The sequence below is a fragment of the Equus caballus genome, chromosome X (assembly GCF_041296265.1).
Source record: "Equus caballus isolate H_3958 breed thoroughbred chromosome X, TB-T2T, whole genome shotgun sequence".
Classification (NCBI taxonomy): Eukaryota; Metazoa; Chordata; class Mammalia; order Perissodactyla; family Equidae; genus Equus; species Equus caballus.
Genome location: NC_091715.1, coordinates 79,546,182 through 79,570,490, shown reverse-complemented (window position 1 = coordinate 79,570,490; position 24,309 = coordinate 79,546,182). Strand labels below are relative to the sequence as shown.

Here is a 24,309-nt window from a genome sequence, read left to right as displayed (position 1 = left end):
TCTGGGATGCTTCCTTTAATTAAGAACAGAAAGTTTCGAATAAAAATCCTGTTTCACAAGAGTTGATTATACTTCAATTAAACAGGTTGCATTATATAGTTTTTCAAAGTAGTCCATTTAATCTAAACTGTCAAATTTATATGTGTACAGTTGTCATAGTATTCCCTTATTATCCTTTGAATGTCTGCAAGGTTTGTATTGCTATCCCCTATTTAATTCCTGATATTAGTAATTTGTGTCTTCTCTATTTTTTCTTTGTCAGTCTTGTGGGAGGTTTATCAATTTTATTGATTTTTTTCAAAGAACTTAGATTTTAGTTTTATTGATCTTCTCTATTGTTTTACTGTTTACACTTCTATTGATTTTTGCTTTTGTGTGTATTATTTACTTCCTTCACTTCCTTTTGGTTTATTTTGCTCTTCTTTGTCTAGTTTCTTGATATAGGAAGTTATATTATTAATTTATGACCTTTCCTATTTTCTAATGTAAGCACTTCATGCTATAAATATCCTCTCAGCATGGCTTTAGCTATGTCCCACAAATTATGATATGTATTTTCATTTTCTTTCAGTTCTACATGTATTTAATCTTTCTTTAGATGTCCACTTTGACCCATGGATTATTTAGAAGTGTATTGTTTAGTTTCCAAGTGTTTCGAGATTTTCCTGCTGTCTTTCTGTTATTGATTTCTAGTTTGATTCCATTGTGGTCAGAGAACACATTTTATATGAGATCAATTCTTTGAAATGATTAAATTTTGTTTTATGGTCAAGGATATGGTCTATCTTGGTATATTTTACATGGACACATGAAAGGAATGTGTATCTGTTATTGGATGGAGTGTTCTATAAATTCTGATTAGATTCTTTGGTTGATGGTGTTGTTGATTTCTTCTATATTCTTGCTCATTTTCTGCCAAGTAGTTCTATCAGTTGCTGAGGAAGGGGTATAGAAGTCTTCAGTTACAACTGTGGATTTATCTATTTCTCCTTTCAGTTCTCTCAGTTTTTGTTTTATACATTTTGTAGTTCTGTTGTTTGGTGCATAAACATTTAGGATTGCAATGTCTTCTTGGTGAATTGGCCCTTTTATCATTATGTGGTGTTCCTCTCTGTCTCTGGTAATTTTCTTTGCTCTGAAAGTCATTCTTGTCTAATATCAATATAGCACTCTTGCTCTCTTTTGATTAATGTTTGCATGGTCTTTTTTTCCAACCTTTTACTTTCAATATATATATTTTAATTTTCATTGTATTTGAAGTGAGTTTCTTGTAGAGAACACACAGTTGGGTCATGATTTTTTTTTCACGCTGCCAATCTCTGTCTTTTAATTGGTGTATCTGGACCAAGTTGTAATTCCTGATATATTACAGCTAGATCTGCCATTGTTATTTTTTGTCTTCTGTTTGTTCTCTGCTTTTTGTTTCCCTGTTTTCTTTGTCCTGCTTTTCTGTGGATTACTCAAACATGTTTTAGAATTCCATTTTGATTTATCTCTAGTGCTTTTGAGTGCATCTCTTAGTATAGCTTTTCTAATGCTTGCTCTAAGTATTACATTATATATAGCCATAACTTGTCCCAGTGTACTGGTATCAGTATTTTATCAATTTCAGCGAACTGCAGAAAATTTTTCTTCCTTTCTCTCTCTATACCCTCCACATTTATAATATAATTTTCTTAAATAGGTCCTCTACATACATTGAGAGACACATCAGACAGTGTTATAATTTTTTGCTTCAGGCCTCAAATATAATTTAGAAAATGCAAAAGGAGAAGAAAAAACCTATTTACCCATATTTTTGCTTACCATATCATTTCTTGATCTTTTAAATTCCTTCTTTTATCATTTTCTTTCTCTTCAGAGAACTTCCTTCAGCCATTTTTTTAAGGTAGGTCTGCTAGTGACAAATTGTTTTCATTTTTCTTCGTCTGAAAATGTTGTGACTTCCCCTTCATTCCTAAAAGATATTTTCATTGGATACAGAATTTGCAGTTGACAATTCTTTTCTTTCAGTGCTTAAAAATGTTGTGCCACTTCCTTCTGGTCTCTATGGTTTCTGATGAGAAATCTGCTGTCGTTTGAATTGTCATTCCCCATAGTTAAGGTTTCTCTTGCTGCTTTCAAGATTTTAAATTTATCTTTAGTTTTCAGAAGTTTGATTTGTCTAGACATGGATTTCTTTGGGTTCATCCTATTGGGGGTTTGCTCAACTTCTTGAATCTGTATATCTATGGTTTTTGTTAATTTGGGAAAGTTTTCAGGCATTATTTCTTCAAATACTTTTTCATCTCCATCTTCTTCCCTTCTAGGACTCTGATGACATAAATGTTAGATATGTGTTACACTCCCACAGGTCTCTGAGGCTCTGTTCAATTTTTTTCCAGTCTATTTTATCTCTGATGTTCAGATTGAATGCTTTCTATTGTTCTGTCTTCAAGGTCACTGATTCTTTGCTCTGTCCTTTCCATTCTGCTTTTGAGTCCATCCATTGAGGTTTTTTGGTTTTTATTCTTTAGTTATTGAGCTTTCAGTTCCAAAATTTCCATTTAGTTTCTTGAGATTTTCTGTTTTGTTGCTGAGACTCTCTATTTTTCATTTGTTTTAAGTTTGTAATTTCTTGTTGAGGCATTTTTATGATGGCTGCTTTAAAATCCTTGTCAGACAATTCTAACATTTCCGTTATTTTGATGTTGGCATCTATTAATTGTTTTTTCTTATCAAGTTGAGATATTCCTGGTCCTTGGAATGACAAGTGTTTTTTTTATTGGAATCTGGACATCTGAGTATTATGTTATGACTCTGGCTCTTATTCACATCTTCTGCTTTAGCAGGACCCCTCTGATACTGAAACAACAGGGGGAGTGGGGGCACTGCTGTTATTGCCAACTGGAGGTGGAAGTCCAGGTTCCCCACTCAGCCTCTATTAATACTAATCAGGGGAGGTGTTCCTTATTCCTCCTGGGCATGTGTAGGAACTATGGCTCTCTAGCAGGCCCCCAGTGATACCACCTTGGTTTGGATGGGGAAGAGTGCTTCATTACTGTTCCCCACTTGGCTTCCACTGACACTGCAAGGTGAATGGCCTCATTTCCATTGGGCAGTGATGGAAGTCCTGACTTTCCAGTAAGAATCCTCTAACATCACCTCAGCAAGGAGGTGAAGCAGTATTTCAATAGTGCTGGATAAGGTGAAAGCCTAGGCTCCCCTCCTAGTCTCAACTGACACCACAGTACTTGGGGTCTCATTTTTGCCAAGAAGGGATGAAAGTCCCACTTCTCTACCCTGCTTTCTCTAACACCAACCTGGTGAATGGTGTTGGTATAACTTTTAGAGCCTGGTGAGGAGGAAAGTCTAGCCTCCTTTCTTGGTCTTTGATGGTTTGGATGGGAGTAGAGTTGTAGGTTTCTTTTCTGTGGTGCTGGAGTAGAGTGGTTATTATTTAAAAGTTCTTTGCCTTGGGGCTGGCCTGGTTGCATAGTGGTTAAGTTTGCTTGCTCTGCTTCAGCGGCCCAGGGTTCACCAGTTCGGATCCTGGGTGCAGACCTAGCACCACTTATCAAGCAATGCTGTGGCAGGCATCCCACATATGAAGTAGAGGAAGATGGGCACAGACGTTAGCTCAAGGCCAATCTTCCTCAGCAAAAAGAGGAGGATGGGCAGGGGATGTTAGCTCAGGGCCAATCTTCCTCAAAAAAAAAAAAGTTCTTTGCCTTACTAGGCTGCAATTTTCATGGTCCTTTGGTTAGAGAGAGCAGGCTTTTCTAAGGACTTTTGTTATCTGTATCCATTGTTGTTTCTGGGTTACTAGTTCCCCAACACCAGTCTGTGATATATGAAGCAAAAAGAAAACCCAGGAATTCACTTCTGTGTCATTCTTCAGATCTCAATATTCCTAACCAGACTTCCTCCTTCTTTTCATCTTTCAGAGTCTTTTAATGTTTGGTTTATACATAACATTCCAGGCTTTTAGTTATACCTACCAGGAGGAATAGGGAAAAGTATTTCTACTCCATCTTTCCAGAAATGGAAGTTGCCTGCTTTTTAAACCATTTTTATTTGAAGAAATGAGTTTAATCTAGTGAAAGGGCTTTTCTCCCTCCTCTTTAAAATTTGAGATGTTTCTATACTTCAAGGTTAAACTTAATTTGTATTATATTCTTCTCACCTCAGCCAAAATCTGTGCATTTGGCAGCATTCATATGGAGGTGCATCTTATTATTTGAAGGTTGACTGCCTCACTTTTTCTAATCTTTAAATAAAAGTAAAAAGTAAATTTGAGAATTTGCTCATAGATTTCTGTCTTGTGAGAAAGATGATACTTCATTATGGGAAAAATAATAGACCCTTGTTCTAATCACATAGCTATGATCTCTTCAGGAATATTGCTTGGATTACTTATGCATATTATTCACAAAATGCCCCTGTATCACTATTCTAATACTGCCATATCAAAAATAAAGCTGTTCATAAGTTTGCTTGTAGGAACAGAAAAATAAGATTACTATCATTTATATTGCCTGTTTTTAAATGTTAGTAAAATAAATCATCAATCATTTTTTTCCTCCAGATGAGGGGTATGTCTGATAAATCACTCCGGCTAGTGCTGTCCACATTCAGCAACATACGGGAGGAGCTTGGACATCTTCAAAATGACTTGACAGTAACATTTATTTTGATTTTTCTTTCCAAAGACTTTCTAGTTCCTAGCTTTGTAATGTAGAAATCAAGCCATTCAGTCTACATTTTTAAAATTTAATACAAAACAACAATGTTATGCTCACTCAGACATAGTTACTATCTTGAAAAAGTTAATTGGGGTTGAGAGAGGAGAAAAGAGCTGTCCAATGGAAAAGTGAAAGAAAGTTGAGTGTGTTTTTATTATTTAGTTTACCACTAAGGTAATTCAATGCTTAAAGCCAGGGAGTAGCTTGTAAAATTGGAATAATATGACTCATTGAATGGGAATTTCTCCCTTTTCTGTAATAATAAAGCATACTTTGAGTTTCTTTGAATACAAGAAAACTTCTTTCTCCAAGCACTTAACCCTTTCTATTTTAATTGATGTTCTTGGTGCCATCAGCTAGATGCATTCAGAATACTTTCCATATAATGAATAACTCCTTGAGGACTTTGGAGTGGTTTTTTTGTTTGTTTCTGGGTTCTGACGAACACATTTAGACTCTAATTTGAAAATTCACGACCTGCTGGCATTAACAAGGAGTCTTTGTAGATTGGGGGAAATCGTTAAAATAATTCAGAAAGTTCTGCCTCATTGCCCTTAGAATTAGTCAATACATCAAAATGTCTCTTTCAGTGCGGGTTTTTAAAGTTTCAGTCCTTTTGTAGTCCACATTTTGCTTAACTTTTAAGAATTCTGTTTTATTAACCAACTATAAATGAAACCAAGTGTGTATTTAAACCTTCCAATGTAAACAAGTCTTTGTATTATGTGACTGTTGACAAATTTCTGTAATTCTGAGTCATAACAAATAATTTTGCTTCTAGTCACTTGAAAATGACAAGATAAAACTTGAGAAAGACCTGGCATTCAAAGAAACTCAAATAAAAGAGTATGAAGAACTCTTGGCATCAGTGAGAACAAACAACCGCCAGCAGCAAGTAAGCTGATATTTTCATTGATGATAAACTAGATTGTTAGCTTTTCATATGCACATGGCACATTGGAGTTATGAGATACAATCCAGACAGAATTAAAATATGATGGACCAATTTGTTCATATGAGAAATGAGTGGCTTTGAGTGTTTCCAACGACTGAAAGCTCTCTCAAAAAAACAGATAAACTTATGTATTTTAGATATAAAGTATATACGGTCCACAATTATCTGTATTGTTGGGTGACAAGAATTGTATAAGTATTGGAAATCTAAGTTCACTCATTTATTTAATCTACTAACGTGTTGATGAAAAGGTTTTTGTAGATCTTAACACATTTGTGCAATGAATAAATGAATGAACAAACTCTAGAAGTGTTCTCCAGATGTCTGAGCAGAGACAATTCCTAGGAAATTGTAATGAGTCTCTAAGGCTGATCCCTTCCTAATCTTCACTCCCATGAAGGTCTTCAATTTTTTCTGTTTCCAGTTGTCACATAAATAATCTGGCATGTGGTCATTTTTGTGCCTACTAAAGGGCAGGATACAGTATGGTCAAAGAGTTGCAAGAATCAGATTGCTAAATTAGTACACGGAAAATTCATCTAGTCTTGATTCCTTCTCACTCAAGATAGGCAAGTCAGACTAGGAGCAAGAATCTAATAACTTTCATGGCTGATTTAACTTACCATTTAAGGGTAAATATATAAGAAAACTGGGCATAGAAAAATATCTGCTTTATTTCACTAATTAATCAACGAAAAGAGCACTCTTACCCAAAAAGTAGAATCCATTTGTCTTATTTATTTGTGTCTTCTTACAGCAAGGACTTCAAGACTCAACCTCAAAATGCCAAGCATTGGAAGAAAGCAATCTCTCTCTTCGACACACACTATCAGATATGGAATATAGACTAAAAGAACTGGAATACTGTAAGCGTAATTTAGAGCAAGAGAATAAAAATCTTAGAACACAGGTATTAAAATTTTGTTTTAAATATGTTATTGCCTTGGTTATACTATTGTAACCCTAGCCTTGGCCATATATATATCCTATTCACCTTGAGAAAACAGACTGCTTTGACTGCTTTCTGATGATCTCAGATGCAATTAGGTCTTATTTCACTGCCGTTTGAGCTGCATAATGAAATTCCTAAAAATCTCTCTTGTTATTTCAATGTCTCATTTAATCATGTGGTTTTCACCTAATAATGTCTTGTAATATAATATGTATTTCTTTCATAACAATCCAATTACAGAAAGTTATTTTGTCTTGTGTAGGTTTCTGAGACTTGCACAGGCCCGATGCTGCAGGTTAAAATGGATGAGATTGGCAACCATTATATGGAGATGGTAAAAAATTTAAGAACGGAGAAAGATAGAGAGATCTCCAAGCTAAGGGTATGTTGATCCCACACTGCATAAATGCACAGGTCAGCACAAACTTTCTAATAGGATAATTATGATTTCAAGTTCAAAGCTACAAAGAAAAATCAACTGAAGGTAGAGTTTTAGGAATATACCACAGAACCTTTTGTTTAAATACATATATATCAGTGTGTATAAACTATTGTTAAATTGTTTTCTAATTTAGCTTAATCTTTTCTAGGAAAGCAAAGGAAGACATTAAGTTCAGGGTTTTGGTATTTAACTTTTATTTATTTTTTTGTGGCAGGAGAAACCCTTTATGATCTTGCCTAAAGTATGCTTATGCAGGCAAGAGATTCCAGCAAAGCCACAGGTGGATTCATAAAAATACTCACTTGACTTTGAGAGATGATACATAGCAAGAACTTTGTCAAGCACAAGGGTAAAAATGGTGTTGAATTATATACCTGTAATTGGCATCAAAATTAGGGTGATATTTGTGAGAATAAGTATACATTGCCTTATCTTGTAATTCTGGGTCAAATAGACAAATTCTTAATTTACTGGTTCTTAAATGTAGTTAAAGATACTTAAACATTTTAATGGAAAAACTGACCACAGATTTTTCTCTCCAAATATCACTGTACACTCTCTACCAAAAATCAAAATGAAACAAAATATAATTTGTTCAAAAGCCTACTGATTTTTCTAGCAGATTTCCTCCACTGGTTTCTCTTCCATCCCAACATTACCAATAACACTTTAACCCAACAGTCATCTATGCACACATAATGCAGTAAAGAGGAAAACGAACAGAAATTGGAGTCAGAAGACCTGTTTTGGAGTTGCAACTATGTTGTTTATTAGCTGTGTGACTTTGTGTTATTTGACCTCTCTGGATTTCATTTACCTGTTTTGTAAATAAGGATTATAATACTTTTTTCACAGGGCTGCTGTGAGGACTGAGATAAGCCATGCAGGAGGAATATTTTGTGAACTGCAAATCTCGATAAAATATTAGTTACTATTATTGTTTTCCTTAATTAGTATTTGAAGGAGTCTAAAGTGCCTGTTTTCTTAGCTTTATTTTAATTCTTGTGGCCTAGGACTGTTACTTAGGTAATGCCAAGCCCTAAATAAATAGTAAAGGCACTTTTAAAAAAAATGAGAAATTCCTAATTGGCATTTCAGTTATATTTTACATTCATAAAACTCTATAAATGTTTATAACTATTAGTATTTTGCTCTTCATTTCATAACTAGCTGTATGACTTTATGTCACTTCACCTCTCTGGAACTCAGTTACTCATTTTGTAAATGAGAAATTCTTATTTCTTTTTAAATACTTAGACTCAATTAAATCAGTACCAAAAAGATGTTTCAAGAAGAGAAGGAAGTTTCAGTGACTTCCAGTTCAAGCTTCATGAACTGACAAGCTTGCTGGAAGAGAAGGATGCTCTTATAAAGCGTCAGTCAGAGGTAAGAAAGGAAGGAGTAGGGGTGGAGAGGAACAATACAACTCAGTCCTGTAGGACAAATGCTTCCTATGAACTAGAAAAAGACACATTTCCAGGACTCACTTTATTCAAGAAGTAGAATATAAGTGCCTGGGAAAAAGTAAAATATTCATATTTCAGGAGAAATAATTCAAATGAAAGCTAGAATTGAAGCAAAAAATAAGTTCTATTGTGCATTTAATATTTTTAAGACTGATTTTATACTTCATTAGGAGTGAAACTCTCAATAAGACTGTGAGCTCCTTACTAGATTATTAGCTGCTTCAGCAAGAGGCTGTGTTATAGTCCTCTCTACCTGTAGCATGTAGCCCAAGATCTTATAAAATAGGTACCGAAGGAAAGAACCACCAAAAATGGTGCTTAACATTGTATTGCTGTTATTGAACAAATGGTACTTGTAACCTGCAGTGATGGACTTTCTGTTAGGAAATAATACCTGCTTCCATATTGAAGTTTCAATACTTTTCTGCTAATGGCTATACTTTTAAGCATTTTAGAACAAAATCTTTCATATCTTCATCTTGAGAACCATGCCCATTCAATCTCATGTTATCCCTCAAATATAGAAATCCTATACCAGTTAGTGGATTCCTGCACAGTCATATAATGTAACTTATTAGGTACCATGAAGCAAGAATATATGGTATTCAACAAGTGGGATTAGAACATTCTTATTTCAAGGCTAAAAAGAAAAGAAAAAGGTAATTATTCTTAGTAGCCTTGTTAAATGATCGAACATACTTCTTACCTAATGTTTCTACTGATTTCAAATGATTATATTGTCTTTTATTTGTAAGGAACTGTCGAAGTTGAGACAAGAAATATATTCATCTCATAACCAACACTCCAGTGGTGGAAGGACTACTATTACCACTAAAAAGTAATGTATTTTTAAATGAAATTTGAATATGACTTTGGTTATTATACAAGTTACAGCATGTTTAATTGATATATATACCCCTAGACAAAGTTTGGTGTTTTCTGCAGGCCCATAATTCTATTGAAGAATGAATATTCACAAAAAGACATAGCTACTATGGTCAATAAAATTCTGTAGCAGACCTTTCCTGTATTTACAATATATTAAATACAATGAAAGTGCAAAGCAAATAATCAGTTGTTTAATCAACCATGTTAGTCAGGACTCTTTCAGTTGCACATGCTAGAAACCCAACTGACTGGGAATTAGTTAATTCACTTAATTGGGATCACTCAGTGTCCAGATGCATTTGTGTGCTCAAAATATGTCTTCAGAAATCTGTCTTTCTCTATCTCTTGGTTCTGCTATAGATGTCATTCTTAGGCAGGATCTCCCCTCACAGTAGCAACGTGACTACAGTTTACATCCTAGAAATTTAGCAAAACCAAATAGAAAGTGACTCTTTATGAATAGCTCCAGCAAAAGTCTAGATTGTTTATTTCATATAAACGTAATAATACATAATGTGGTCTTTTGTGACTGGATTCTTTCACTTTGCATGATTTCAAGATTCATCCATGTTTCTATGTTTCAGCATGTGTCAGTACTTTACTGCTTTTTCTTACTAAATAATATTCCATTTTATGGATATACAGCATTTTATTCATCCATTCATTAATTGATGGACATTTAGGCTGTTTTCAATTTTTGGCTATTATGCATACTGCTATTGTGAATATCTGTGTACAAATTTGTGTGGACATATGTGTTCATTTCTTTTGAGGTTATACCTTGGAGTGGAATTGCTGGGTCACATGGTAACTGTATGTGTAACTTTTTGTTAAAAGTTTTCAAAAAGTGTTTTTGAACTGTTTTCCAAAGAAGCTGCACCATTTTACATTCCCACCAGCAGTGTATGAGGGTTCCAACTTCTTTCCATCCTCTGCAACACTTGTTATTGCCCATCTCTTGGATTATAGCCACCCTAAGGGGTGGGAAGTGGTATCTCATTGTGGTTTTGATTTGTATTTCTCTAATAATTAATGTTGATTAGTATTTATTCTTGAGCTTATTGGCCATTTGTATACCTTCTTTGGAGAAATAACTATTCAAATTCTTTCTCCATTTTTAAATTGGATTATTTTCTTTTATTCTTGAATTGCAAGAGATATTTGCATATTCTGGATACAAGTCCCTTATCACAGATATGACTTGCAAACGTTTTCTTCCATCTCATGGGTTGCCTTTTCACTATCTTGCTAGTATCATTTGCAGCACAAGTTTTTAATTTTGAGGAAATCCAATGCATTTATTTTTTCTTTTCTTACTTGTGCTTTTGGTATCATATGTAAGAAACCATTACCTAATTCAAGATCGTGAAGACTTACACCTATGTTTTCTTTCAAGAGTTTTATAATTTTATCTATTACGTGTAGATCTATGATCCATTTTGAGTTAATTTTTATATAGTGTGAAGTAGGGTTCCGAGTTCATTCTTGTGCATAGGGATATCCAATTGTCCTAGCATCATTTGTGTAATATACTATTCTTTCCCCGATTAAATTGACTTGGGATCCTTGTTGATAATCAAACGACCGTAAATGTAAGGATAAATTTATAGACTTTCAATTTTACTCCATTGATCTATTTGTCTGTCTTTATGCCAGTACCACACTGTCTTGATTACTGTAGCTTTTTTGTTAAGTTTTGAAATAAGGAGTGAGTCTTCAAACTGTTCTTCTTTCCAAGACTGCTTTGGCGATTTTTGGTCCTTTGCTTTTCCATATGACTTTTAGCATGAGTTTATGAATTTCTATAAAAAAATCCTATTGAGATCTTTGTAGGAATTTTTGGAATATGTAGAAAACTTTGGGTATTATTGCCATATTAGCAATATTGTCTTCTAATCCATGAGCACGTGTTCCTTTTCCATGCAGATCCTCTTTAATTTTTTAAAGCAGTACTTTGTAGTTTTCATTGCACAAGTCTTACATTTCTTTTTTAAAATTTGTTTCTAAGTATTATATTCTTTTGATGTTATTGTAAATAGAATTGTTTCCTTAATTTTATTTTCAGATTGCTCATTGCAAGTGTATAGGGTTAAAATTGATTTTTGTGTATTGATTTTGTATTCTTTAACCTTGCTGAGCTCATTTATTAGTTCTAATGGTTTTATTGGATTACTTAAAAATTTCTATATACAAGATCATGTCATTTTCAAATAGAGATAGTTTTTTACTTCATTTCCAATTTGGATCCAGTTTATTTATTTTCATTGTCTAATTTCTCCAAAACCTCCAGTACAATGTGAAATGGAAGTGGCAAGAGTGGATATTCCTGTCTTATAGTTTGTGTCTCTCAAGGAATTTGTGCATTTCATCTAAATTGTTGAGTTTTTTGGCATAAAATTGTCATAATATTCCTTTATTACGATTTCAACACAAGGGCTTTTTTTTATGCTTTCAAAACAAAGAATCTCTTTTAAATTTTTTTATTGAGATATAATTGACATATAACATTATATTAGTTTCAAGTGTACAATGTAATGATTTGATATATGTATATATTGTGAGGTGATCACCACGGTAAGTCTAGTTAGCATCCATCACTATACAGTTACAATTTTTTTCCTTGTGATAAGAAATTTTTGTTGTTGTTGGTAGTGGTGAGGAAGATTGGCCCTGAGCTAAGATCTGTTACCAATCTTCTTCTTTTTGCTGAGGAAGATGAGCCTTCAGCTAACATTGGTGCCCATCTTCCTCTATTTTGTATATGGGATGACGCCACAGCATGGCTTGATGAGCAGTGCATAGGTCTGTGCCTGGGATCTGAACCTGCAAACCCCAGGCCACCAAATTAGAGCATGCAAACTTAACCACTATGCCACAGGGCTAGCCCCAAGAACTTTTAAGATTTACTCATTTAGCAACTTTCAAATTTAATAGAGTAATTATTAACTATAGTCACCATGCTGTACAATATATCCCCTAGACTTATTTATTTTATAACGAGAAATTTGTACCTTTTGACCACCTTCACCCATTTTTTCCACCCCCTAGCCCCCACCTCTGACAACTAGCCATCTATTCTCTGTATATATGAGTTTTTGTTTTCAATTTCACATTTAAGTGAGATCATATGGCATTTGTCTTTCTCTGTCTGAATTATTTCACTTTGCATAATGCCCTCAAGGTCCATCCATGTTGTTGCAAATGGCAGATTTCCTTCATTTTTATGGCTGAATAATATTCCATTGGGTGAGAGTGTGTGTGTGTATGTGTATATATACGTGTGTGTGTGTGTGTGTGTGTGTGTGTGTATAAAACACATTCGTTTTCTTTATCCATTCATACACTGATGGACACTTAGGTTGTTTTCATGTGTTGCCTACTGTAAATAATGTTGCAGTGAATATAGGGTTGCTGATACCTTTTCGAGTTAGTGTTTTCATTTCCTTCTGATAAACACTCAGAAATGGAACTCCTGATTATATGATAGTTCTATTTTAATTCTTTGAGGAACCTCCATACTGTTTTCCATAGTGACTGCACCACTTTACATTCCTACCCACAGTGCACAAGAGTTCCCTTTTCTGCACATCCTCACCAACATTTGTTATTTCTTGTCTTTTTGATAATAGCCATTCTACAAGTGTGAGGTGATATCTTCTCTTTCTTGATATTAGTAAATTGTATGTTCTTTCTTTGCTAATCAGTCTGGTTAGAGCTATATCAATTTTAGTGATATTCTTGAGGAACCAGTTTTTGCTTTGCTTTTTCTCTACTATTTTCCATTTCATTGATTTCTTCTCTCGTCTTTCTTTCTTATGTTTATTTTCCAGTTAATTTTCTCTTTTTTCCTAATTTCTAACCTGGAAACACAGGTCATTGATTTTAGACCATTTTTAATACAAGCTTTTAAAGCTATAAATTTCCACTTAAGCCCTGCTTTAGCTGCATCCCTCAAATTTGATAAGTTGTGTTTTCATTTTGCATTCAGTTCAAAATATTTTTTAATTTCCCTTTTCATTTGTTCTTTGATCCATGGGTTATTTAGAATTGTATTTTCTAGTTTCCAAATCTCAGAGATTTTTCTACATATGTTATTGATTCCTAATTTATTGCCATTATGGTCAGAGAACATACTTTGTATTGATTATAATGTTTTTAAATTTATTGAGACTTGTTTTGTGGCCCAGAATATGGGCTCTCTTTGTAAATGTTCCATGTGCCTTAAAAAATATGTGAATTCTGTTGTTGATGGGTGTAGCATTTTATAAATGTCATTTAGCTCAATTTGGTTAGTAATGTTGTTCATGTCTTCTATATCTTTACTGATTTTCTGTCTACTTATAATATCAATTATCTTGGAAGGCATGCCAAAATCTCCAACTATAACTGTGAGTTTGTTTATTTCTTCTTTCATTCTATCAGTTTTTTTGCTTCATGTATTTTGAATTTCTGATAGGAGGTGCATGAACATATAGGACTGTCATGTTCTATTGATGAATAAACACTAAGGATTGTTACATCTTGTTAATGAGTTGACTCTTTTATCATTTAAATGATCCATTTTATCTCTACAAATGCTTAATATTCCAAAGGTTACTTCATCTGATATTAATATAAGTACTCTAGCTGTCTTTTGATTACAGATTGGATGACATATATGTTTCCATTCTTTTAGTTTAATCTATTAATTTATATCTAAAGTTGTTTTTTAAATAAATAGCATATATAGTTGGGACTTGTGTTTTTATCCAGTGTAACAATCTTTGCCTTTTAATTGGAGTGTTTAGACCAGTTGTATTTAATGTGATTATCTACATGGTTGAGTTTAAATTTACCAGCTTGCTATTTGTTTTCTCTTTGTCCCATATTGTCTTTGTTCTCCTTTTCCTCTTTTCTTTTTTCCTTTTAGATTAATTGATCATTTTTCATTATTGCATTTTATCTATTTTATTAGCTTATTAGGTATATTCCTTCTTTATGATTGCTATAAGGCTTACAGTATTCTTCTTTATCTTATCCAGTCTACCTTCAAGTAATATTATACTTCATCACATGTAGCATACAAACTTTATGATAGTATACTTCCATTTCCCCTTCATGATCTTTTTGCTATTTTTGTCATATATATTTACTTTTACATATATTATAAACCCCCAAATACATTATTATTTTGCTGTCAATAATCAATAATTTTTTAAAGAAATATTGACAATAAGAAAAACAATGTTTTAAATTTACCCACATATTTATAATTCCTGGTACTATTTTTTCTTTTACTTAGATCCAAATTTCCATCTGATATCATTTTCCCTCTTCCTGAAGGACTTTAACATTTCTTGTCCTACTGCTTTGCTGGTGAAGACTTCTCTTGACTTTTTATGTCTGAAAACAGTCTTAATTTTGCCTTCATTATTCAAAGCTATTTTTACTGTGTATAGAATATTAAGTTGATAGTTTTTTTCTTTCAGTACTTTAAAGATGTCATTCCACTGTCTTCTGATAAGAAGTTTGCTGTTAATCTCATGATTTTTTCCTCCTTAAGTAATGTTCCTTTTTCTCTGGCTGTTTGTAAGATTCTTTATCACTGGTTTTTAGCAACTTGATAATGGTTTGCCTCTGTTTTTCTTCATCTTTCTTTTCTTTGAGGTTCACTGAGCTTCTTGGATCTCTGTGTTTATAGTTTTCATCAAATTTGGAAACAGTTTAGTCATTAGTTCTTCAATTATTTTTTGTCTCCTGCCAATCCTGTAAGACTTCAATTACACCTACATGAGGGCACCTGATATTTTCTATCGCTAACTCATACTCTGTACATTTATTTCAGTCTTGTGCTTTATTTTGGATAATTTCTCTTGATGTCTTCAAATTTAATAGTATCTTCTTCAGAAGTGCCTAATCTGTTGTTAATCCCATACAATATAATTTTCATCTTTAGAAGTCAAATGTAGATCGTTATATACTCCACTGTTCTCATCAAGTTCATGCTTTCCTCTACCTTCTTGAGTATAGATTTTATATAATTTTTATATTTCTAATAGGTGCACCCTTGCCTACTTTTTTTATTCTGTAATTTCTTGATCTGTTTCTACTAGTTTATTTTTGTCTTCATTATTAGTCATATCTTCTTGCTTCATTGCATGCCTACTAATTTTTTATTGAATGCCACATATTGTGATTTTACATACTTGAGTTCTGGATTTTTTTTTGGTATTACTCTTAAGTACTTTGGGGTTTTGTTCTGACATGAAGTTAAGTTAAGCTACTTGGAAACAGTTTAATACTTTCATGTCTTGCTTTTAAACTCTGTTAGAACAACCTGCAGTCTAGAACTAATTTCATCCCATTACTAAGGCAATACTCTTCAGTAGTCTCTGCCTGATGCTTCCTGTATTGGGCAGTCTTTCCACTCTTTATAGTGGAATACACACTATTCCCTTCACCATGTGAGCTCCAGGGATTTCCAGATTGCTCCTTACCAGTGGTTCTTTCCTCAGCCTCGGTAACTTTTTCACATGCATACACTGAGCAGTACTCACCCAAAGACTTGTGGGGAACTCTCCGCAGGTCTCCTGACATCTCTCCATCTACGTAGCTCTCTTCTGTCTGGTATTCTGCCCCACAAATTCTGGCTGCACTGGCATACCTTTACTCGAAATTCTGTCACCTCAACTTGGTAAGACTGCTGGGATCTGTTTTGGCTTTCATTTCCCTATCCTGTGACCAAGAAAATCTCCATGGAGTGAGCTAGGCACTTGTAGAGCTTATGTCATTTGCTTCCCTTCTCTGGGATCACTGTCTTGTTCTGCCAGTGGTCCATCATTGACAGAGCAGAAGTACCTCCCTCTTGCTCTCTTGAAAATAATAGTAGTAAATCTTTGCACATTGAGAGGGGATTTTCTTTTTAGAAAGAGTTAAAAGTCATTCAGAGCCAAGTTAACTTAATAAGGAGAATCAAACTAAGAGTGACTAAAAAAGAATAAAAGTTATTTTCTTGTACAGCTTGTAACTAACTTTTTTTCTGTATAGGTACAGGACACAATATCCAATCCTAGGCCTCCTGTATGATGACTATGAATATATACCACCAGGTAGTGACACACAGACTATTGTGATTGAGAAAACAGAAGACAAATGGACTCGTGTAAGTTCACTTGTGCATTTCTAGTCCTTCTAGGACTACAAATTTACATATATTTTCTATATGACAGCCTTCAAAAATTGTGGTAAAATATCAAAATGAACTAAAATCTTAGAGTTTATTTTTTCCTTTTAAGACTATTCCATGCTTCCCTTGCTGAAATATACTAGGAATTAAGAAACTTTGGAATTCTTCATACATAGGGCAATATAATTGATTATGTAAACTATAATAAATTAGCATGAGTTTTACTCCAAAGAAGAAGATGATTAACATTGGCAATATACTAATTTTATTTCCTTGCATATCTTAGGAATTATTGAACCGATTCCATTCCAATTTCAAAAAAACTCATTTTTTCTAAAGCAGGTAGAAAATGTTATAGACAATTATGGAGGGGAATGGAGGATGAAGAGGAGGCATGTTTTAATAGAATTTGTCTCGCAATCTTGAATGTGGTATTTATTACTGTAGATTATAAATTTTTAGGATTTTGAAAGAGAGGAGCTGTGTCTGTCTTTCTCACTAGATTGTAAGATCCTCCAGCTTTAAATCCCACAGTTATAATGAGGCTGAAGAGCACTTTAAAGGTCATGCACTCTAATATCTATCTTCTACAACATCCTCCAAGATAACCAGTGACACGGGCCTTAGCATCTTTTTAAGTAGCCCAATACATTGTTAATTGTAATTAGCAATGGGCTGATTAATAAAACTCTCTTCTTATAAAGGACTGAAAGCTACATTCCTAAAACTTTTAATTATTGACCTATTAACTTTTAAAGTGGTAAACGTTAAAACAGGGGATATATATTTCCCTAGCACAGTGGTTCTCTACCCAGGGCAATTTTTCCCCCTAAGGGACATTTAGCAATGTCTGGAGACATTTTTGGTTTTCACAGCAGGCAGATAGGTACTATTGGCATCTGGTGGGTAAAGGCCAGGGATGCTACTAAATATCTTACAATGTGCAGGATAGTTCCCCACAACAAAGAATTATCCAGCCCAAAATGTTATTAGCATCAAGGTTGAGAAACCCTGCTAACACAACAGAATGGCCTTGGGGTTTTTTTCTTCCTAATTATACACTCCTACACTACTGCCAAGAGATTCTAATAGTAAGCCATTGATAGTGATGTGAACTATGATATCCTTCAGGTGCAATGGACAGAAAAAAGGTTGAGAATCTCAGCTCCAAAACCACACGGAATCTGACTTTAACACTGTGAAAATGACAGCTTTGTTTTCTTATGTTAAAAACTGCTTAGGTACTAAAAGCAGGTAAAACTAATCTACAATTATTAAAGTCAGGAAGTGGTTATTCTTGAGGGTGGGTACTGACTGACAGGGAGCATAAGGAGGACTATAGGGTACTAATAATGTGATGTTTCTTCATCTGGGTGATGGTTGCATATGCGTGTTCAGTTTGGAAAATTCATTTAGCTGTATACTTATATGTGCACTTTTTCTATATGTTTATTATACTTCAGTAAAAGTCTTAAAATGCTTAAGTATACTGTGATGAACAATAGATAAATATACAAATGTCAGTCAATTATTCTGCAGAACCTTCTGAAGAACTTTTAAAATTGCAGATTTATAATTAATAAAATACTGCACATGTATAGCTAATAAAATTAATCATCTGTTAAATAATTCATTTTAAAAATTATCTTTTGGTCGAACAAGCTCAAATATTTGAGTAAACAAAAAAAATTAGGAAGTTTTTAGCTCTGACGCCCTTCTCTAACAACAATCAAGCCATCAATCTTTTATAAATGGTTGTCTATCATCAATGAAAGGGACCAACATTTAATAATCCCAAAATAATTTCAGCTTTGACATATGTTGTGTTTATTAGGTCATTAATTAGTTGAGAATTACTACTAATTATTAACTCATAAAAGGTACTTGATGGCCCAAGAACCAAATGAGCAGCAAAGGAAAGTCAACATATGATTTAAAATTTGTCCTTCAGAAATGATTTGATGCTCAACTTTAAGACTGAGAAGCAACTGCTGCTACTAATCACATGTGCCCCAGAGGTGGCATCAATGTGAGGACCTGCCAACTAAAAGGTCTACAGAATAGTAGTCATTACTTCTCTCTCAATTGCAAATGGGCAGCAACAAAAATCAAACCTGGTATCTGAAGGGACTAGATACTGATAGCAAATTCAAAATATATTTAAGTATGTTCACAGATGATACATCTATGTTAATAAATATTTAGAGACGTTTAGACATATTGAACCTCTAAATATGACACCAAGGAGGAAATCCACTCAATCCTCCCTCTTTCCTGCTAAAAATCATTTGAAACATATACCTTGACTAAAGTCAGATAAACAACTTTTCATTGAATATACATATAAAAGAGTACCACAAAAGTGCAGTACATTTCCTTTGGTTTTATATATATCAATTTAAACCATTTTTCACAACTGTGTGCATACAACGTCTTAAATAAATTATGAACCAATTATAAACTTTTTTTTCTTTTCTAGCCATGAATGAATCTCCACCTAAAAGGAGTTTTTATGTGTCTGCATTAGTACTTTGTTATTTTTCCATAACTAAAGGCCAATCAAAATTTTGAACCATGCTACGACCCAGCAAATATAATGGAATGAATGAGTTCTGCAGATGACAGTTCCTCCAGCCATTTATGAGGCCTGAATCCTTTCCATCACATTTTGGTATTCAATATAGCAACAGACGGTTTGTTTAAACTTCAATTGCAGACACTGTAGGACATAATCCACTACTTTTCAATAGAGTGCTTCTTAGACACTGAATTAATTTGTTGGGGTAGAGATTTTACAAGTTATTCAATTAGAATATTTTCTCTTATATTAGATGTGCAATTCAGCTACTGTTTTTAACCACAAAAAGAGGCGGAAGACTATTGAATTTAAAAAAAAGACAGTTTAACTAGTGCATGGTACATAGGTATATAAAATATAAAAGCATATATTTGCTTTTCTCACATTAAACCTTGTGACTAAAATAGATGCTTTATTGCATGCTATTTATAACTCTTGGAGACATAACTAAATCAAAGGTGATGGTTAATTTCATTTAGCAGAGAAGTGGGATAATATGTTTTTAAATAACTAAATCCACTATAGTGTACATTATGCTATTATAGTTCTAAGGACATATCAGTGGCTTGGAAAATCTGTTCTTTCAAAGCATATCATCCCCAAATGAGCCCACTCATTTCCTTAGAAACATATAACACTATATTGTAGTAGTGGGTGGAAGGAAGGTGGGCTTTTTTTATAGCGGTATACAAAACATAACATTGAAATATTGCATAAGGCTTAGGGAATAAAAATAGCAACAACAAATACTCGATATCTATATCCTACTTGGGAGAAAGAAATTTTATAGTAGAGTATTTGATTTACTTAGAAGATGGTTGATTAATTGGGTTCTAATGATGTTACAAAGTGAACACAAGTATTTTCTAAATACTATAGTAGATAAGAAGGAAATGTCTTAATTTCAACTCCTCTGGTTAAAGTTAAGAATTAAGTAAAAATGAAAATGTTTGAATTTTACACAGTATAGATTAAGGCAACAAATATATTTGGGTGACATGTGAATGAGGTTTTGCACTGAAATATCTCTGCAAATATCTATATAGAATTCTGTCATGCTTTGTAATTATATTCTAATAATTATTCATTATACCAAGAAACTGTTAAGATAGGAACAGATGAGGCACTACACTAAATCAAACCATAAATGAGGAGAAAAATGCTTTTAATGCTCTCCTATAAATAATCAAATAAGTCTGGATATGAAGCTAAAAGCGTTTTTCTTATCTTAATACTTTGACTAAAATGTTAAGCTCTGATGTGGGCTGATACATTTTCACTTTCATCAATATTTTGTGATAGAAAATGTTAATATTCTTCATGAGCTGTATAGTCCTTACATTTTTTCCCTTGGTGTAGGAACAGGGCACTTTCTCCTCCGCTAACTACTCATGTATGTGACTGTAACAAAATCATGCCATGTTATCTACCCATTACGTAAGATATGAATGGAAGTTTTTAGTAGCCTAATAGAAAACTGCCACCCTATCTGTTTGAAAATTAGAATGTGTGATTTTCCCCAAAATACTCTTAAATAAAAATAAATGTCCAAAATTGGGGGCAGTTAAGAAGTCAGCACTTCATTGGCTCACTTGATCCATGCATACTGAGTGAATGGGGGTCATAACAAAGTGATTATAGTTAACAAATGGAAATGAGTGTATTTTTTTTTTCGAATTTGTGATTAAGATCAATAGAAATAGTAGTGATGTTTTTCCCTCTCACAAGTTTCACACAGCTTCTCTCTGAAAATTGCAAAGATATTGTCAGGTGAGGAATGCCTGTTTATCTAATTTCTATTCCAATATGTTTCACTTTAGATGTTGAATAAAATAGAGACTGTGCAGTGACATGCAAAGTAATTTAAGTGTCTAAATAAAATATGTGAAGTATCTGTATGGTCTTTGTGGAAGTCTTAATAGGAAATATGCAGGATGGATTTTTACCTTAGCTGTATATTTTTGTCAGGAAGTTATCATCATGTGAATGCTTATGTTAGAGTTAACAAGCACTAATTTAAAAAAACCAACTTCCTAATGTGGAATACTATAGACAACACTTTAACGTAGTTGGACCTCAGGTTACATCAGGTTTCTGCTTTAAATGAAAATTTATTTGCTTACAAACCTAGTCTTCTAAGTTCTTTACTCACTTGTTTCAAACCTGATTCCATAAAGCGTTCTTCCCATCCTTATAATGGTGCTTTAATTGTAACACTTTTTCTTAACATAAACAGTACAAAAGGAACAAAGTAAAGCTTGAAAAATTGCATCTCACCACCCAATTTAGATCACCTTAACAAAAAGCCATTCTCACTTTGTTCTCATTATTGTAATCTACAAAGATGACATGTAGACATAATTCTTTTGAAAAGTAAATAATAAGATGTGAAAAGACTTCCCTACAAGGTACCACTCCCCCACCACACACCATCACTAAATTTATTGGATTACCATAGTACTTTTTGTCCAATAAAAAAATACAAAGCATTTCATGCTCATCCTAGGATAAAATAGTAAATATAATTTTAAAAAATGAAGAATGTAATAACAATTACATCTCTCCTAATAAAACTTTTAATATTTAGTGACAAAATAGGACATAGTACTTTTGAGTCTTCAAAGGAACACTGGAATTGTTATGACATAATTACATAATAGCCAGGCAGTCTTGGTAATCTCCTTGGATTGGTCTTTTGTAGATGAGATGCTAAGTCCAGGGTCTTTAGGTTTGGTTTCTGATCCCATTACATTAAAATAATTATTAAAGTTTATGTTCCATAAATCATTTATGTTGAATACTCCTAGCTCATGTGTGCCAAGATACAACAAACCAGACCAATTTCTCAAAATGGGAGAATACATAGACTTTTTGAGGTACTCCCCTTTAGGGGTTGATGAGCCAGGCATTTTATGATGGGTAGGTGGTGTTCGGATCTAGGATTAACAGAGTTTTGGAGTCAGATGGGAGGTGACTGAGACTTACATTATGGGTTAAATGGGATAGTTTCAATAATGCCAACTGGTCTGGATTCAAAAATGTAGCAGAGTTCCCTTTGGAATAGTTACTTGGGTAATGCTCAAAGAGAAAGGCATAGTAACTCTAACAAAGCAGTTGAAATCATTTTTAGTTTGGGCTATCTAGTGCTAGAGCCTTGACCCTACAAATTCAGTTTCTTCTGTGGGGCCTCCAGATTGCCACTAACAGTAGCCAGTTCTTATCTAGAATTCAAGGTTCTTAGAAACCTTTCTAAACCACCTATCAAATACACAAGCTAATTCTTTTGGAAGGACAGGGTGGAGCTAAACAAAGTTAGGAGGATTCTCCTATCCAATGATATTCTAGGGTTCTAATCTAGTTCTGTATTTTCTCTAAATGGACCCTTACTAGTCTTAAAAACCTTATTGGACAGAATTCCAAGTCTAGCCACTTTTTTCTTGATTTTCACAAGGAGAAACAGAAAGATGTGAACAAAAGGATTTTTTTGTTCCTCTGCCTTCACGGGAGTCAAGTTTTTTTTTTCCTGGAAGGAGGGATATTTAAGATTAAGAACTGTGCTGTATCTTCCTTCAAAAATTCATAAAAAGACGTCTGGGATTTACTTCAAATTAAACCAGTGGAAGAAGGGGGCTTCCAAATAAACCAATCAAGGGCAGGTGGGTGAAGGGAGCAGTGAAGAATATAAATGAAACAAAATTGGTCACGGAGTGACCATTGTTGAAGCTGGGTTATGGCTATATAGGGGTTCACTATATTCTTCTATTTCTGTATGTGGTTGAAAATTTTCTGCAATAAAAGTTATGTATCTATCATACATATCTTTAAGAGCTCAAGGTTCAAACTCATGGTTGTCCTGAATGATACACGAGTTCAATTTGAGAACTCTGAGTAAGAATTCCAAATACTTCCCTCTCCATCATGGTACAGGCCATTTAGAGGTGGCAATCATACAAATCCATCTCCACATAATGGCCCTGAACTGTTCTGGAAAAATGCTTTTTTAGCAATTCCCAAATTACTTCTTCTTGTGTAGGTACTTTGACCTGCATTTTTAGGTGAACTATGTTTTGTCATATAAGGCAAGCCTGTGCTGAGAAAATCCATTTTTAAGACAATCTTTTGTTTGTAACATGGGCTGAATTCTTATCTGTTCTATCTTGGCTGAGGTTTTCTGGATCCAATTTATAAGTAAGAGAAAGAAAATTTATCTACTTTTCTCCAGCTCCACTGTAACCATGGACAACTGGAATAACCTTTTCACACAGCTCCCTACTTCCCTTGGCTCCCCCACAATACATTCCTCACACAGCCTCCAGAGTGATCTTCAAAATGTAAATATTACATTACTCCCTTCCTTAAAACCCTCTGATGTCTTCCCATTTCAATTTCTCTCAGGTCTTCTCTCTTATCAGTCCCCACTCACCATGGTCTAGGCAAAGCTTGTCCTATCTCAGGTTATTTGCATCTGCATGTTTCTCTGCCATGAATGCTCTTCCACAAGATCTTCACATGAGTGGTTCCTTCTTGCCACTCATGCCTCAGCTCAAATGCCATGTCCTCAATACAGACTGCCTCTACCCATTCACCCATAGCTATCTGTTTAAGCAAAGTTGCCAAAGTGCACCAGAATTACACTGGGGGCTTTGGTCTAACACCTTATTACTCCTATGATGGTAACATGAGAGCTTGCTAAGAATGCAGTTGTAGGCTCCACCCCACACCAACTGAATCAGAATATGTATTTTAACAAGATCCCTAGGTGAACTCTATAGACATTAAAGCTTAAAAAGCACTGGTCTAATATGTAACGGTTAATAGATTTCTTCTTTTTCTGTTACTGATCATTAAAGAATAATTAACCCAATTGACAAAGAGTCTTAAGCAATAGAGCTATATATCTAGGTACATGAATTCTATTGAATACTGGCTAATTTGAATATAGCAGGTTATTTTTATGCTCATTTGCAGAAATCTTTCCCAAATACTTGATTTAATACTTTTTCTTCTGAATGTATATTGGTCTACTGGGCACATAATTAGATTCATTTCTCAGGATAGTGTTACTTAAGTAGGTTAAGAACTTTTAGTTTTCTCTATAATACTAAATCTCAAGTCTTAAGATGGGCACCTTTAGAGCAT

At 33.8% G+C, this 24,309-nt stretch overlaps 1 protein-coding gene across 4 annotated transcripts in view; it reads left to right on the top strand.

The window, feature by feature from the left end:
* The window catches only part of POF1B (POF1B actin binding protein), a 75,661-nt gene extending 54,597 nt beyond the window's left edge, over positions 1-21,064 (top strand). For 2 of the 4 annotated variants that reach the window (XM_023634672.2, XM_070257176.1), the window contains exons 10-17: positions 4,568-4,660; positions 5,506-5,619; positions 6,437-6,589; positions 6,894-7,013; positions 8,331-8,459; positions 9,295-9,377; positions 16,454-16,568; positions 19,072-21,064. In XM_023634672.2, the coding sequence (XP_023490440.2) occupies positions 4,568-4,660; positions 5,506-5,619; positions 6,437-6,589; positions 6,894-7,013; positions 8,331-8,459; positions 9,295-9,377; positions 16,454-16,568; positions 19,072-19,077 (813 nt within the window). In that variant the 3' untranslated portion in view covers positions 19,078-21,064. Of the gene's footprint in view, positions 1-4,567; positions 4,661-5,505; positions 5,620-6,436; positions 6,590-6,893; positions 7,014-8,330; positions 8,460-9,294; positions 9,378-16,453; positions 16,608-19,071 lie in introns of those variants that run through there. The other 2 variants (XM_005614310.3, XM_014729011.3) reach the window with 1 other exon arrangement.
* Positions 21,065-24,309: the final 3,245 nt, after the last annotated feature.